At 31.5% G+C, this 18,680-nt stretch overlaps 1 protein-coding gene across 2 annotated transcripts; it reads left to right on the forward strand.

Annotated features, from left to right (window-relative positions):
- Positions 1–505: 505 nt before the first annotated feature.
- On the forward strand, positions 506–7,191 carry LOC149085172 (uncharacterized). 2 transcript variants are annotated; one of them, XR_016192811.1, is made up of 2 exons: positions 506–1,035; positions 1,184–7,191. XR_016192811.1 is itself a non-coding variant. In XM_089233036.1 (2 exons), the coding sequence occupies exons 1-2, from the start codon at positions 1,023–1,025 to the stop codon at positions 1,569–1,571; spliced, it is 372 nt and encodes a 123-aa protein (XP_089089162.1). In that variant the 5' UTR covers positions 507–1,022; the 3' UTR covers positions 1,572–7,190. The 2 variants fall into 2 exon arrangements, 1 of the variants encoding a protein (XP_089089162.1); XM_089233036.1 differs by having other exon boundaries at positions 507–1,035; positions 1,213–7,190.
- The last annotated feature ends 11,489 nt before the right edge of the window (positions 7,192–18,680 follow it).

An 18,680-nucleotide genomic window follows, 5' to 3' on the forward strand; every position in this document is an offset into this window, starting at 1 on the left:
GAGTGCATTCCAACATCGTTGATGGATGATGAACTATATGGTTTTTGCATTTTAAAACTAGAAGCTGGACTATGGGTTCCACATATATTTTGCGATAATTTCTACAACAGCATTTCGGAATGCGTTAACTGTGTTTTAGAAACTGACTTTGATCTACCGTTGATAACTAATTCTGTTAAAATAGCATACTTTAAACTGTTATCGGTGGATTCCGTGGTGACAGAAATTCACAGTGTTTTCGTGAAAAAACAAAATCTTTTCATTAATTAAACAATCTGCTAGTATTCGTGTTTTACAACTCTCGAGTATATCTTTGTAAAAAAAAAATTACATATTGTCATTATAACATTGATATGTAAGATTATATTGATTGTGTATGCAGTGTGTATATGTTACAATGATATTGTATCTAACTTGTAAGAATAATAAAAAAAATATTTTAATTTAAGAATAAATATCTCGAGTTTTTGTTTGTTGGTTTTTTTTATTCATGGATATAAAAAATTCAAGGCTGTTAAACAAATTACACTGTAATTACCTTAACCTCGCGAAACGCTAAATAATAAATTAGAAACGTAAAAACCATCCCGGAAATAAAAAAAAGTTTTACAAATGTTAATACATTATAATGGTCACTTTTCATTTCTTGAAGGTCAAATCGTGAATGAAAATCAGAAACAATATGATTGTTTCCGTAACACATATTCGGTAATCATCTTCCTTTTTTCTTGAAGGTTACGATCAAATTATAATTCTTGGCTTAGCTATGAATAATTGCTTCCTCTACTCCCTTATCTTAAAACCGAAGTTAAATTATGGGGAAAACCATAACATTCCACCACCCCCTCTCTTCAAGTCTTTCACGCATCACAATGTCATATAAACCATGTTTATTTTTGTGGTATGCTATATCGTGTTTTAACAGGAATGATTAATCGCGTGAGTTGACCTTGAATCTAAAATAAAAACCAGTGCATCGCTTACCATTTCACATTACACAAACGAAAAGCTCGGAAGACGAGATGGCTACTCCTGGTAAGTTTTTACAAAGAAATTTTTTTTATTCTCGTGTAAAGAACAACTTAGCTCTTATTTTATTCGCGCTATGATTTTAAATAATAAAATTCAAGAACATTGATTTCTTAATAAGATTTTTATATCGCGTTTTTTTATATATTCACAGGGGGCGATTTCTTTTTTTTTGTTTTGTAGATAAAAAATTTAGAAATGAAGACTCATTAAAAACAAAAAAACGTAAAAGTGCAAACATTTCATCTGACGACGACGAGGACAATAATAGCCAATCAGAAACAGAACGTCGGATTAGCAAAACCAAAAAAAAATATGATCTCGTATTGGAGGATGATCACATAAAGAAGAGCAAAACCAGGACTTATTCTATTTATGTAGGTAATGGCATAGTTATTGAAAACAAAATATATAGGAACAACACTTACATAAACATATCGAGATCAATAGACGGCGAGATAAAAAATAGATTTAATGTTCCTGTAACGCAATTAGACTCTTTGCGAAAGGCTCTTGATTGCATGGCTGAGCATTTAAAGTAAAAATAATCTTCCTGTGTTGTTAGCCAAGATTCATATTTTTTAAATGAAGCGTTTTTTAGCTTCTAGAATAAAAAGACAATAAAAATATATAAAAAAACTATGAAATATATATATGAAATGTTAAAAAAAATATAAACTATCTATATAAAAATGTAAAAAAATTATAAAATATATACAAAAAAAAATGTTAAAAAATTATAAAATATATACAAAAAAAAATTTTAAAAAATTATAAAATATATACAAAAAAATGTTAAAAAATTATAAAATATATACAAAAAAAATGTGAAAAAAAGGAAAAAAAAAGTATTTTATCGTATAAATATAAAAAAAAGGGTGTATTAAATGTATATATAAGTATGTATGAAATAGGTTTTATCGTGGTGGTGGTGGTTTTTTAAAAAAGAAAGAATTAAAATTTTATATTGAATGATTGATTAGCAGATTTTACCCCCGTTGCCAAGAGATTAGATTTTTATACTTCTAAATAGTATTTTGGTATCAGAAATTCTATCATTTTTTTTAGCTTTTATGTGTCCAAACTCATTATAAAAAAAAATAAAAGAATACTAAATTTTTATATTATTAAATAATATTTTGCGTATAATATAATACTAATATTTAAAAAAAAATTATGTGGTCAAAATGTTTGCATTAAAACAAACAGCTTTCAATAACTTTATCAAAACATATCGAGCGGTAACAACCATACGTGATCCTTATAAATTATTATCAAAAACAAAGGGCCAGATTAAAAATTTGATTTTAAAATTTCATAAAACATATCTTAAGATCATAATTTGCTTGGAAATATCCTTTTTTAAATACGATGAATATCGTAATATATCAAGAACCAAATTTTACTTCGCATCAAAAGTTCTTAAAATAATATGTTCAAATAATTTAGATGATATTTTGAATGATGCCTTAGTTAATATTCTCGATAGAATAGATAATTTTGTTAGAAATGGTAGTGGGTGGGTTATAGAAAACATTAATTTTATAGATCTAAGTTTAGGTCGATATAAACCTCTGACGGGTGGATGTGAATTTGTATCGTTACCAAAATATTTAAAAAATAAAAAATGTTTACTTGAAATTAAAAATATTAATGACCAGAAATGTTTTCTGTTTGCTGTATTAGCAGCTCTCTTCCCCCCCAAAAAAAATGTAAGAAGTAAAAAAACTTCTTATTTTAAATTTTTCAAATACTTGAAATTTAATGAACAAGATTTCCCTATGGATATTAATAATATACACATTTTCGAAAAATCAAACAATCTAATAATTAATGTTTTTAAATATAAAAAAAAATCTGTAACACCTCTTTACATAGGAAAAACAACAAGGGAACAAAAAAAAATAAATTTACTTTTATTTAAGGGTCATTATTTTTTAATCACAAATATCAACAGACTCATAAACAGTAACGGTAAACATCACTATTGCAGTTCATGCCTACTTGGCTTCAAAAGAAGAGAATCTCTCATAAGACACGAACAACTTTGCTATGACATTGTCCCCGTGAGTTTGCCTAAAAATTTAATGACAAGTTTCGAAGATTATATAAAAACAGTCAAACACCCTATCTGTATGTATGCGGATTTTGAAGCTATAACAAGAAAAAAAACTATAATTATAAGTGACAATTCTGTTGTTATAGAAAAACATGTACCGATTAGTTATGCTATCGCTGTTGTTAAAAAGAAACAAATAATATTTTTAAATTATTATTGCGGGTTAGATGCTGTTGAGGTTTTTTTAAAAACAATTAAAACATTAAAAAAACAGCTTATTAACGAGCTTCATGAAATAGAACCACTTGATAAACATAGTATAAATAATATTAACAAAGAGTTCTGCCACATTTGCAGACAGTGTTTCGGTGATAATGATACAGTCGTCAAGGATCATTGTCATGCAACAGGTGAGTTCATGGGTTTTGCCCACAACTCCTGCAATTTAAACAGAAAAAAAAAATTCTTTTTACCTTTATTTATCCACAATTTCACAGGATATGATTCTAATTTAATAATCAATGCTCTAACCAAGGAGTTTTTTAAAAATATAAGAATTATACCCAGTAGTTCGGAGCGATTCACGTCCATTCAGTTAGATGAGATTCTGATACTGGATTCGTATAAATTTCTTCAGAGCTCATTAGAACAACTAGCTGATATCAATACTGAATTTCCTCTCTTCAATTCAATTTTCACATCCAAAAATAAATTTTTACTAAGAAAAAAAGGAGTTTTTCCCTATTCTTTCTTCGATGATGAAAAAAAATTAAAATACTCGCGTTTACCCGATAAAAAATTTTTTTTCAATTTACTAACAAACTCTGAAATAAGTGACGATGAATATAGTCATGCTAAATTAATTTGGAATAATTTTAAATGTTCGACATTCAGTGATTACCTTAAGCTCTATCAAATCACGGATGTGCTACTTTTGAGTGATGTATTTGAGCATTTTAGAACGATTATATATCGATTTTACGGTCTAGAAGTAACGAAGTTCTTATCAACACCTCACCTCACATGGGTAGCTGGACTGAAATACACGATGGCTCGTATTGAACTTTTACCAGAAATACAGATGTACACTTTCATAGAAGATGCCATGAGAGGTGGGATGTGTTTTAATAACCATCGCCATGTAAAAGCTAATAACCCAGAAATATATGGTTTTGACCCGAGTAAGAAACAGAGATACATACTTTCTCTAGACGTAAATAATCTCTATGGTTACTGTCAAACTCAATGTTTACCAATAGGTAATTTCCGTTGGTTGAGTGATGAAGAAATTAACAAATTCAATATTTTAAATGTACCTGATAATAGTGAAACTGGATATATTTTACAAGTAGATTTGAAATATAGTAGAAAATTACATGATAAACACAATTCGTTCCCCCTAGCTCCTGAACATCTAGTTATTAACGAGGAAATGTTATCACCTTACCAAAAAGACTTACTGGCTAATCTAAATATAAAATACAATTCCAACGTAAAAAAATTAATAAACACTTTATATGATAAGCATCTATATACCTGTCATTATAGACTACTAAAATTTTATCTCAAAATGGGGCTTCAACTGATAAAAATACATAAAATACTGAGTTTTCGTCAGGAACCTTTTTTAGAACCCTATGTGCTTTTTAATAATTCACAAAGAAAATCAGCAACAAATGATTTTGATCGATTATTCTATAAACTAATGAATAATGCATTCTTTGGCAAAACTTGCCAAAACGTACGAAATAAAACGGACATTAAATGTGCTCTAACTAAAAGTCAAACCCAAAAACATTTAGCGAACCCAACTATGGAATATTTTGAAATTCTCAACGAAAACTTAGTTTTATTTAAAAATAGAAAAAAAAAAGTTGTTTTAAATAAACCAATTTTCATAGGTTTCACTATACTAGAATTAGCTAAAGAAAAAATGTTTGATCTTTATTATAATTTTCAATCATATTTCGGGGAGAACAAATGCACGCTTATTTACACAGACACTGATAACCTAGTCTTAAATATCCAAGCGTCGAATGTTTACGAAAAATTAAAAAAAGATTTCAGTCATGTTCTCGATTTCAGTAATTATTCTTCTGATAGCCGTTTCTACAATATCGATAATAAAAACAGATTAGGGTATCTAAAAGATGAAACATGTGGGGAGCCTATTAAAGAATTTTGCTCATTGAAGCCAAAACTTTATGCTTACACATTTGGGATGTCTTCTAAACTAGCCGGGAAAGGAATTAAAAAAAGTGTTCTCAACACTTATGATTTAACTACGTATAAAGAAGTTTTATACGATGAAAAACTATTAAAACATACACAACACTTTATTAAATCCAAGAAGCATATTTTATACACACTGAAAGAAAATAAGATAACATTAAACCCATTTACTGATAAATCTTACTTTTTTAATAACTTAGAAAATTTTGCATTTGGACACATAAAAATAAAAAAATGAATTTTATTCTGTTTAGCGTGCTGATAACACTTCAAGCTAGTTTTTAGAGGAGGGTTTTTCTAGCTTCATAGCGTGTTATGAAGTGAACCCCTCCTAAATCTTAAATTAATGACAACAAAATTTAAAAAAAAACTTAAAATTTTAGGTATATTTTACCTTGTTTTCAAAAACCTGGTTGGTTAGGGTGCGGCTATTCGGGGAGGTTGGAGGCCGCAAAAAAAAAATATATATATATATAAATAGACAAAACACGAAAACCTAACGAAAATCAATTCAATGTGATTTTCACTGGATTGCTCAGCTACATATTATAAACATACTTGATAACTTGGAAAAAAGATGCTTAAACATTTAGGCAGTCCTTTAAACCAGTTAGGAAAGGAATTTAAAAAAATTATTCTCAAAACTTATGATTTAAACACATATAAAAAAGTTTTATACAATGAATAATTATTTAAACGTACACAGCACTTTATTAAAACCAAGAAGCATATTTTATACACACTGAAAGAAAATAAGATAACATTAAACCCATTTACTGATAAATCTTACTTTTTTTTAATATCTTAGAAAATTTTGCATTTGGACACATAAAAATAAAAAAATGAATTTTATTCTGTTTAGCGTGCTGATAACACTTCAAGCTAGTTTTTAGAGGAGGGTTTTTCTAGCTTCATAGCGTGTTATTAAGTGAACCCCTCCTAAATCTTAAATTAATGACAACAAAATTTAAAAAAAAACTTAAAATTTTAGGTATATTTTACCTTGTTTTCAAAAACTTGGTTGGTTAGGGTGCGGCTATTCGGGGAGGTTGGAGGCCGCAAAAAATATATATATATATATAAATAGACAAAACACGAAAACCTAACGAAAATCAATTCAATGTGATTTTCACTGGATTGCTCAGCTACATATTATAAACATACTTGATAACTTGGAAAAAAGATGCTTAAACATTTAGGCGGTCCTTTAAACCAGTTAGGAAAGGAATTTAAAAAAATTATTCTCAAAACTTATGATTTAAACACATATAAAAAAGTTTTATACAATGAATAATTATTTAAACGTACACAGCACTTTATTAAAACCAAGAAGCATATTTTATACACACTGAAAGAAAATAAGATAACATTAAACCCATTTACTGATAAATCTTACTTTTTTAATAACTTAGAAAATTTTGCATTTGGACACATAAAAATAAAAAAATGAATTTTATTCTGTTTAGCGTGCTGATAACACTTCAAGCTAGTTTTTAGAGGAGGGTTTTTCTAGCTTCATAGCGTGTTATGAAGTGAACCCCTCCTAAATCTTAAATTAATGACAACAAAATTTAAAAAAAAACTTAAAATTTTAGGTATATTTTACCTTGTTTTCAAAAACCTGGTTGGTTAGGGTGCGGCTATTCGGGGAGGTTGGAGGCCGCAAAAAAAAACAAAAAAAAAACCAGATTTAAAAACGTAAGATCTAAAAACATGACAAAATTTGTTGAAATGAATTAATCGGCGTTTTTAAATCTAACAAAGCATTTAATTTTTCGGACAGTTTAGATTGAGCAATTAGATTAAATAAAAATAATTTTTATGTAATCAACAGTTTGTGTTTTATAGCAACTTTTTCAGAACCTGGTATTTTTATTAGAAAAGCTAAAGAATAAATAAGGAAGATAAAATTATCACTTTTCATGTTAGTGCGCGCATAAAAAAGACATTGAATATTTTTATGCTCGTACTAGCATACATAGTGATAAAAATAAAATCACCTGAAAAAAGAAAACAGTGGATAATAGAAACAATGAACAGTAAGTTTTTTTTGTCTTTATACAATTTTTAGTCTTTAGAAATATTAAAATATTATTATCTAACAAATTTCATTATCTAATAATTTATAAAAAGGCAAACCTACTCGTTTACATATATAAAAAAATCAATGTTTTCTATCTTTAAAACTTGTAAAGTTGTGTTTAGTTGTGGTTTTCGTGTTTTATTTGAAGCCAGAACGGGACAATTTTTGTGAGGGTGCAGCCAGAACGGGACAATTTTTGTGAGGGTGCAGCCAGAACGGGACAATTTTTGGTGCGGTGCAGCCAGAACGACCCAAAACACCACTACTTCCGTGTTATTGTTATTATTTGTTTTTTCATTGGTAATGTAAGATTTTGTGAAAGTTCGTGTTGAAGACATTTCCATTTCGTAGAACTGGATTTCTTCATACTTTTACAGCAGCGGTTCTCAACTTTTTTTGACTCGCGGAGCCCTTTTAAGTAAAAAAATTCCATGGCGGAGCCCCGTAGGCCAATTTTTTAATTATTCATCAAAGTTACTGATTTATTTTTACTATTTAAAAATATTTATAATTACTTTTTTAAATTTTACTGGTTTTTTTTTAAATATTTTTCTCGAGCGGCCGCGGAGAGTGCACAAGGGAGCTACCGCGGAGCATCGGTTGAGAACCGCTGTTTTACCGCTGAACTCCCCTCACACAATAAGTGTAATTTTTTAATATTAGATTTTTCCGTATGATACAAGCATTGGGTAGTCATTTTAAACAGGCAAAAAATACGTAAATATTTCTTTTTGCAATTTTGTTATTTTAAATTATTTTTTTCATTCCCGGCAGTTTAATCGTGTTTTTCGGTTATCCGTGTCCCTCTTCCCCACCATTAGCCCGGATAATCTAGGTTCTCTAGGTTCTACTGTATATTCTTTCGTTTAGTTTTCATTATTCCTGTTTTCTGACAGGTTTGCTTGTACTGTCTTAAACGGGTGTACGTTTTAGAGCACTGGTGCGGTGCTTGCCTACTCCAATTGCTATTTTGTCGGTGATTGTGGGTTCGAATCCAGATTACATGTTTGAAACACACCTTTTTTTATTATGCTCAATTTGCAAGTCTGCGTTTAGATTGCGATCTATCCTTCACAAAATTCAACTGAAGAAAAGGAACGTTTTTTACTCAGCTCTTCTTCGGCTTTTCTCGGAGCCCAATTGTTGAGAAAAATATTGTATTCCTAAAAAAAGTTGGGTCTGGTCAGTTTAATAGGGAAAAACAATTAATCGTCTTTGTTGGCATAGTGGCGTCATCTGTTGTAAACATACGTAAATCACACTGCCGAGAGGGTGCGCGCATACGCCCTCATTTCTCAGTCATCATAGGCATGTCCCCACAAGGGGTGGGCTGACAAATCTCCAACCTTAGGGCCCGGGACAATTTTCACAATTTTTTGGTTTTTCACGCTATAAATTCATCATAAAGGAAGATCCCAGCCTAGGGGTCCTACTCCAGGATGTGGGGCCATGATCATAGGTGTCATTCGTATGATACTAAAAATGATTTTGTCGGCTTTTTTTGTATTGACTTCTTAAAATATTATGATTAATAATCAAATAACATCATATACTGCAGCAGTTTTCGAATCAAAATGCTAAGACAAAAGATTTCGTAATAATTACAAATTTCAAAATTTATTTAAAATAGTTTCAGACGGAATATAAGATGTAATTTCTCCGTCTCAAATATTAAAATACAAAAAGAAAATCACAATTTCTCATATTTTGCTATCAACAGCATCCAAATTATGGTTTTATTTTATCTTATTGTACGTAATAAGATTTTATCTTATCCGATGTTAAAATACTTGAATTTTTAAACATCTGAGTGTGCTGCCATCCTGCGATCTATACATGAAACACAATTTCTGGTACATGAAATTATATTTACATACAATATCCCATTCTTTAAAGACAACAACAGCTTACAAAAAATATATATATATTATTTAATTATATACATTTCTCCAATGAATTCATAGTAATATCAATTTTATATCCCAAGCGTCAAACGTCTCAAAAAATATAAATTAAATGCAGCTAGCTATAATATAAAAATGCTAAACATTCATCAGAACAAAAAAAGGAATTATCGTATTAGTGAATTACTAGTAGAGCAAGAAATCACGAGATGATGTTCATCTGAATTACATTTCCTTTACCCATGTGCAACTAATTACTTGGCTCATTATCAAGGCCCGGATGTTGTTGACCATAAAAATTACACAAAAACTCACAAAAAATTCGAAAAAAATGCCTTAAAAACTTGAAAAATTTCCCAAAAATGACATAAAATACTATTCAAATAGCAAAACAAATTTTATTTAGAAACTAAACCAGTTGTTATTACTTTTTCTAATAAAGAAAAAAGAAATTTTTATAGTATATATATATTGAAAATCACACTCATATTCGCAACATTAGATTTTATTAAAAATTGCCAGTGGCATTTTTCAAATAAACAATTCATAATTTATGAGTGGGTTAGTAAATCTAAAGACAAAACAGAAATTTCTGCAAAGCTAAGATTCTCTTCAACAACTTCTCTCAACATCAACAAAGGTTATTGGGGATATTTTGAGGGGAAGGGTGTAGTTTACTCGGAGTATTAATTTCTCTTCAATTTCAAAACTTTTAGATGTTCCCGTAAAGACATCAAAACATTTTCTACAGGCACACACACAAAAAGTCCGCTTTTTATATATATATTTTTTTCAAATTTAATGATATTAAATTGGCCACCGAATTTATCGACAGCATCAATAAGCTCCATACTTTTCTGCAAGGACTGAATAGTGGAAACCAGAATGTTAAAGATTGATGTTATGTACGACATTTCACTTCTTCAATATTCCCATGGTAAAACAAAGCCTACGATGTCTTACTGTATGCAGCATTTTTACGGATCAAAATCATTCAACATGAATTTGCGGATTTAAAAATTGCCCCTGTAGCGGAGCCGGAACTTGAGGAGGGCAAAATTTAGGGTCCGCCGTTTTAGGTGGGAATAAAGATAACCGTTACAGAATTACCGGATTTTAAAGTTCTGGGGATGACAAAATAATATTTGCCCCGGACGGCAAAAGTCCTTGTTACGGCCCTGCCCTGTAGGGCAGTACTATACCATGTTCACACACGCACAATTTTATGCAACGAAACTCCTCTTTCTCAACATCCCATATTCAGAAATTCTTGAATTCACTTTCATTTATTGTTTGGTTAAGTCGAGGGCAAGCTATTGGAATTTTTACCAAGTACTAAATTTACCTGGAATTGATTCTAAACTTTGTTTGTCATCTATAAAGGAAAATACAAGTGAAGTGATAAAAGTAATGCACATTTACTTTTTTGTTTAAGGGAGTTGGTGCATGATCTTGGCTTCCCATGCTTTCCTATGGGAAAAATATATTTTCTTTAAGAAACATTTAAAAATTTTCTGTTCATTTTAAGCACTCAATTTTTTTTTCTCAAATACAATGAATATTTTTATATAATTTAACAAAAGCATTTATATATAGGATTTTAATTGTTGGTTATTTTTTTCTCGAATATTAACTTCACCAACATGCAACTTTTTCAAAAATCACCAAAATGTACACATATTTTGTGCCATAAAAATTTTTTAAATAATTAAAAAAAATCCTCACGTTAAAATATGTAATAAGAGTGTTGAGAGACACACAAAAATTTTCAAGACATTTGAATGAGTTGTGTTCGCAAAAATGTTTCTTATCTAACAAAAACTTAGTTTTGAGAAAAGAGCATTTTGTAGTGGAAAATATTAGCATATATAATGCCTGCCAGCAGTGTATATTAAAAGATTTTAAAAGTATTTCTAGTACAGGTAGAACAAAAACTTGAGCATAATTAGACGTAGAAAATTCCATAGTACATATCTGAAAATTGAAAAATTCGAAAATAAGTTTTTGGAAAATTTGCGTGCACCAACCCCATTAAAAAAATTTCGCCTACTTTTTATTTTGAAAAAATATTTTCGAAAGAGAAAAAATATCCAAAAAAAAGCCCTAAAACCTGAAAAAATGCCTTAAAAGTGAAAAACTATTGAAAAATGCAAAAAGTGCAAATGTCATCAACATCCGGGCCCTGTTCATTTTAATTTCACATTTGAGCCTCCCTTAAATATTTAACAGAAAATGTGTGTACACGTATTATATTAAACAGGGTGCATGGTTAACAGCACGCACCGCAAATTCATCGTGAACCGTTACAGGCATACTTCTAATTAGAAAAAGTATTCAACTAACGTCTGAAGCTCAGCTAAGTCATTGCATGGGGTTGCATGATTATTAAAATAAAAAAAGTTAACTTTTTATACGGACACCCTGTGCTCAAAAACCCAGTTGAAAAGTTGTTTCCCTGCCTCTCCAGAGGCAACGAAAAAAATTCCACGTTTCTAAGTGCAATATCTGCTGAGGTGTTTGAATTCAAATAACGGAGAGAGAGAGAAAAATCGGGAAAGAACGGATAAATGAGGAAAGAAGCGTTGTTCGTTAGTTTATGCTATTTTTTTTCCAACTTTCCTCCGATTTTTCAATTCAATATTTCAGCGAAAATTGCATTAGAATCATGGAATTGTCTAGTTGTCCTCAGGAAAGATAGCACAACAACTTTTTGATTGAATTTTAAGGACAGGGTGTCCGTATAAAAAGTTAATTTTTTATTTTAATAACTATACAACCCTTCGCAACCTGAATGACGTATCTGAGTTATACACTGAGTATGCCTCTAGGGTCAACGGTTCGCCAGCAATTTGCGGTGCGTGCTATTAGATATGCACCCTGAATAATTGCCATAGTAACTTCGTAGAGTCAGAACTTAATTCGATGCAAATAATTTTCAACTATTTAGAGAAGGTGATGAGATGAGTGTATTGTTCAAAGTTTTGGAAGTGAAAAATAAGAAATGTGTCACAGTTGCTTATAACGATGTACTAGACATAGAATCATGGCACCACTTTAATAACGGATGGGATGCCTAGAATCTCTAGAAAAAGAATTCGCTTATCTCCCCTACTCTGAAAGGAGGGACCACTCAAGACTTTCACCTATATTTAGCCACTTCCAGCAATCCTGGATTTTTTTTTAAATGAAGTGGCCATAAGGGCCATGTGTAAAAGTGTGCCTCAAATTCGATGCCATAGACACCTGAGGCTTGTAAGTTCTTTTACGGGCATTAATTCTATCGCAGTTAGCCTAAGAGGCATTAAAGTTAGGAGATGTTATTAGATAAAGAACTACAAAGCTTACTTATCAATTATTTCATCTTAGTTATTCTATTAGGAATTTTGTGGATTCTTTACTTTGGGGTAAGTACAAAACATTTAGATTTTGTTTTATAACGAATGAAATAAACTATTTTTATTTGAATACATGGAAAAAACAAGTGACCAATCATTTTAGTGAAAAATTAATGCGTTCATTGCGTCAGTGTTATTGGACAACGATGTTTTTGATGGGCGTCGGAAACATAGAAATCTCACTTTCAGTTGAGCTCCCAAAAAACTTGGAAATGCACCAAAACACTCTGGGAATCACGCGACGTATCCTAACAGCAAAAGTTCACTTTAATGCATTATCTAACGATTGTTTTTGCTTGCACGATGTGGTTAAAAGCTTCTGGTAATTGCCCGATGGATATTTGTCTTCTTCACTTAGAACATGCGGAAATTTTATAACGCATGAATTAGATATGAGGCAATTGCTGGCCATCTTTATGTACTCAATCACACGATTTACGAGAATCACGCCGATTCCAAAACAACATGGAATATCCTACGACATCAAAACATCACGATACTTATTATCACCTTTTCTTACGTGAAATCATTATTATAGTATAAGAGTAACAATTTTTTTCTCAAACTTTCTGTTATTATCGAGTTTTAAATTTTGTTAAATTTCAAAATTTAAGGCAAAACAAAACAATATTTTTGTAAGCTATCTTTGTATTGAAGCTGATACACAATCGCGTAACGATATTGATTGGTTCGGATAAATTTCCATCAATCATAGTGGTATCGGTTTTAGAATCGTTTCGAAGATTTTCTCTTAATGAAATAGTTATGAAGATGACCTGGAAAAAAATTTCTTTCAAAACTTTAAAATGTATTACTTTTAGATGTATCAAAATCGAGAAATTTATGTTTATTTTTAATCATTTTTAAGCGGCTTCGACGAGATATATCGTCTCCTTAAAAGCTTCTTATTTTAGCATTGATAAGCCCAGATATTATGTAAAGTTTATTTCTCAATGGAACACTTTTCCCTATATCCCCTTAGTTTGCACCCACTGAAAACTGGAAGAAAATCTACTTCATTAAAAAGAGATATGGCATTTTGGGGTGGGGGGTTAGGGATTTTTCTGCTGTGCCGCTTAAAGGGTTAGACTTACAGTTCACCACTTGGAACTATTTTGCGTATTTTTGAACGGTGAAAGCAGTATTTATAAACTTGGTAAAGTGCTCACATAAAATACACCTCTGTGTCTGAATTTTAATTAATCAAAGACACACGAGAAACAATCCTATTGGAGTATGTTATGCTTTTGGTTTCAATTGTTGACTACTTTAGCATTTCAGAGATGACAAAAATGTAGCTTCCTTTAGTTGAGGACTAATTTACATGGGTCATATAGCATTAACTAAATACTACCTTTAAAGGAAGTTTCATGAGGTAATTTTTATGTCGAATATCTTACCTATTCATTTACTTAAAATGACGCTCATACGAAGGATACAAAAGTAAAACTAAAAATTCAGATAGTTAGAATTAATTCATGTAAAAAAATAATATTTAATCAATAAACATTTTAAAAAGTGAATTCTTAATTATAACACAAATGCAATGTTTAAAAAATCATTTAAACAATTGACTGATAGTTAAAAAAAACTCGTTGAAGATGCTAGATAATTGTCTTTATTCATTTTGAACCCGATGCCACAAGTAATAATAAGCTTGACGGTACTTGGAATACTTTTTACACATCGCAACATTTTGTCGTGTGTGATTACAATGGGGATCAGATTAAAGGAGTAAATAAAGGGATGTTATTTTAGAAACTTTAGATATTATTAAAACAAGAAAATATGAAAGGAAGATTCAGCTTCTTTTATATTTTTTCATCAATGGCTTCTTTTGTACGTGGCGGAGTGGAAAAAATAAATAAAAGTACATAAGATAACACGAGGAGAGCTTAACACTAAAAATAAACTTTTAGTGTTGAGGATGGATGAAAAAAAATCAAAGAGAAAGGGGTTTATATATCATCACTTGAATTCAAGCGAAAGACCGTTCGTCTGTTTCACAAAATGTTTTCTTAGTTCGTATGTGTTTGGAATGATGTTTTTACGGTGTCATTTACGTCACGTTTGCCATCAAGTCTGAACTTAGACACTTTTTTTATGTACACTAAGAAAATCATGCGAATTTACGATTTTAAACATTACAAAAAAACAATTAAAAATATTTTTATGATTTAGTTTATACGTATATGTGCCGTTCCATTATTTCAGATAAGATACTTGACGTGAATATGTCCTCTAAATCAGTATTTCTCAACCTTTTTTCAGCACGACCCCCTCTTCAGATCATATTTTCTTCTCGTGGCCCCCAGTCTTAAGCAGCTGTGCCCGAGCGGCATGGTGGTAAGATGCTCGTCTACCATCGTGAAGGTTATTGTCAGGGTCCCGGGTTCGAACCCAAGGGAGGATATCGGTAAGATATTTTCCCTAACGAACTCGAGGCGACCACCGATAGACAGCGCCTTCGCTTCCAGCCCATCTCACTAATGGCAGTAAATTGCAATTTAGCGATATGGCCAGAGTTGGTATTTGGTGAAGTAGTCTTAAGCAGCGCTCCCTACCCTCATCCAAGAGCGAGATCTTTTCTACTTATTGAATTGAATTCAATCAGAAGTAAATTTTTAACGAGCAAAAATTTTATAAATAAGATCGATCTCTGCAATCCTAGTTAGGCACTGATCAGGAAAGGTTGGTGATCATCCCTCCGAAGATCCGAATTGTACGGGAAAATAAGACTGTATAAAATATGGTACGATACAACGAGCCTACGCGATGAATTGAACCTCCCGACACATTTCCCTAGGTCCGCGCCTACTCTGGGGTTGAGTTCAATGAGTTTCCTTCTTGTGAGAGTTTTATGCATGGCCTTCTCATCATCATGAATCAACGGTCAATGTGATGTTCTCGGGCCCCCCCCCCCCTATACTTAGCTGGAAGTAACAGCTTACATATTTACATACTTACATTTGAAAACCAAGATACCATGTCTCATCATGTAGGCCCCTGGTCATGGTGACAAGGGCCCCTCCTTTCATTTGACAAGTGGCTCCCCTTTCATTTAATTTTTCACCCATGGCTCCCTAAGAGTATTCCAAGACCTCAAGGGAGCTATATGGCCCCAGGTTGAAAACCATCGCTCAAAATTAGTTATTTGACCAAACCGACTGCATTCCAAAAGTTGGTACACACAATGAAAAAAATTTATACTCACACATTTTAACAAGTACCGTAAACTGGGGTATCTTTGGGGCCAAGGGTGTAACATTGGGACAGCGGATTATTTTTGGCATTCGAATTTTCAGCCTGCATTTTATCGGTTGGCTGCTACAGTCCCAAAGTTACCCCGATTTACGGTATATGAAACATAAGTTCTTTTGGTACCTACGGATAGATCTGGTTAAAATAAATGCAATGATGCTGCACTCTGGTTTGAATACGCATTCCGGTTTCGATCCCAGACCACATTATAAGACCATTTTACGGTATATTCAGAAGTACAAGATTCGGACATTAACAAGTGGTATCTATGGGCATGGATCTTATTTGGAAAAATGTCGGGATACCCCATTTGTGAATGAATCTTCAGTTTTTGTCACCAGACTGACAAACGGAGAAATAGTGAGAGGTTTTATTGCATGTAATGAGAGGTGTAAAAGTCGTTTCAATTTCAATTTGCTACCGTATCGATAAAACAGCAGTTTCTTCTCGTTTTTTTTAAGATATAAGTATTGCCACTTAAGAAGTATAGTAGAACCTGCTTAATTCGAACTTGGTTAATTCGAACTTTTACGAACTCTCCTTGAGTTTTGTATCTAATTTAACGTAAAACTTCTTGTTTAATTCGAACTTTTCCCGAGTTTTTTGCATAATTCGAAGTTGAAGGAAAAAACCATAATCTTTGTATGGGAAACTTAGTTTGGAAAAATTCTACAAGAAGCCAGACTTTGCTTTTCTCGATCAAGTTGTTTAAACGAACATTTTTTTAAAGACTAATAAAAGTTAGAGAGAGAAAACTCTGTTTTTCTCTTCTCTTTTTTTTGGATAATTTTATTGCCCATTTTAATATTTATTATTCAACTGGAGTGCATCGAGATTGTGTACCACTTAATACCGATTATGCATTTCAACCTATAGGATCAAGTGTAACATCCAAAATTAGAATCTTATTGTAGTCATTAAGAGCATGGAAAGTATCGGAAAGTTCAGATTGGGGGTAATATGTTAATGGAAGTGTATTTCCTTGATAGCATGAGAATGTTGGGCCAAAGTTGGGAAACAATTTCATAACGGATGATCATGAACTGTTTCCGTAAATCAGGCTTTGAACATGGTCAAGAAATTCTACAGTGATGCTGATTCTTGATCAGTGGAATAATATAGCAGATAAGAGGTTAATTGTTATAGTTATAAATTATTAAAATTTGGGAAACAGTTTCGTAACTGACGATAAAATTTTGATGATTGATAATTATTATTCTATGCAAATGTTGATGATTAATTTGCAATTTGTAGTCATATTACAGATCCAGGATAGATTAATTGGAAAATTCGAATTTTGATAATTTCAACTTTTTTCACTGATTTTGGACTTCGAATTAACCAAATTCAACTGTATAAGGAAAAGAATGAACACAGAAAAGCATAACAAAAAAAGAATTATACTGAAAATATTGTTTAGAACTTACTTGATTGTTGCCAATAACCCTGCAAAAAAAAACCCAACGTATTTTTCTGTAACTAAATTTCGTCTAGTCATAACTACTTTGCTGAATACCACAGTTCACATGCCTATAAAATATTCTTACACCATTAGTAATATAGTGAATATAATAATTATTGATTATATAGAGGATGATCAAAACAAAATCATGGGTTTGATTTTTTTTTCTTTTTCAGTACCTCATCTAGACATACATCTCACACCAGCGCCATCAGCAGACGAATTATGAAACTTGAACGGACAATCCTAAAATTATTGGTAACTTAATTTTTAGCTACGCTCAACACACACACACTTATGTATATGAAGTTCCTAAACAACGTCACACACACAAACGACACGGATACTGTATATTTCTAACAAGACCATTAGGAAATTTGGTTAGTTACAAAACCTCCCATAGCCACAAAAATATTAGGATTGCACCAGTAAAAATATACGTAAAATGTGTGTCAGATGTACACGTCTATATCAGTTCTCTTATAACCAGAATTTCGAAGATTCTTCAGTTTGACGACCAACCTTTAGACAATGTCGAAGGATAATGGACTTTTATAAACATTCCGAACGGTCAGATACGTTTGAACAGTCCATACTGGATAAAAAAATTAGACTGGCCTATCAAAGTTTTTATACAAATCTGAGCTGCTGTTATGCAAATCTGGCTATGAGGTGATGTTAATGTACCACATGAGCACCGTTTTATATAACGTGTCAAGATCTCAAACTCATATGTTCCCTTCCCCTAAACATCTTTCCAAAAGCAAAACTAAATATCTCATTTTACTATTCAAAATAGATTGGCAATAGCGGTCCTGAAAATGACCTCATTAATTTGCCGAAACGAGCAGGTTATTGGAAGTTGACATGAAAATGGAACAGTGCAAATAATCTTGATTGTCAGATCTCTGGACCGAAGCCAATGACAGATTGCTGTGTCTCCAAGAAAACAACGTCTCAGCTGTTGCCGAATGACAGCTCTTCAGTGAGTAGTTTGGATTAGAAGAGGCGGGAAGAAATGTTGGGTCTTTTGTCGTTGGTTGATGAAAGAACAAACGGGCAAAGCCATGCTCTGTAGATTTTTCAACCATGTCATTGTTCTTCAACGAGTCGTTAGCTTTGTGTGAAAACTGATGGCTGAATAAATTTTCTTCTGCTAGAAGCTGAAGCGTTTGGATTCGCTAATAGTATTCAAACAAAATGAGCCGCGCTATTATACTTATTTATGTTTGACACAATTTTTTTTCACACATTT

This window comes from Pholcus phalangioides, unplaced genomic scaffold, assembly GCF_987345545.1.
Source record: "Pholcus phalangioides strain wild (caught in Gottingen) unplaced genomic scaffold, Ppha-v1.0 ptg000007l_1, whole genome shotgun sequence".
NCBI lineage: Eukaryota > Metazoa > Arthropoda > Arachnida > Araneae > Pholcidae > Pholcus > Pholcus phalangioides.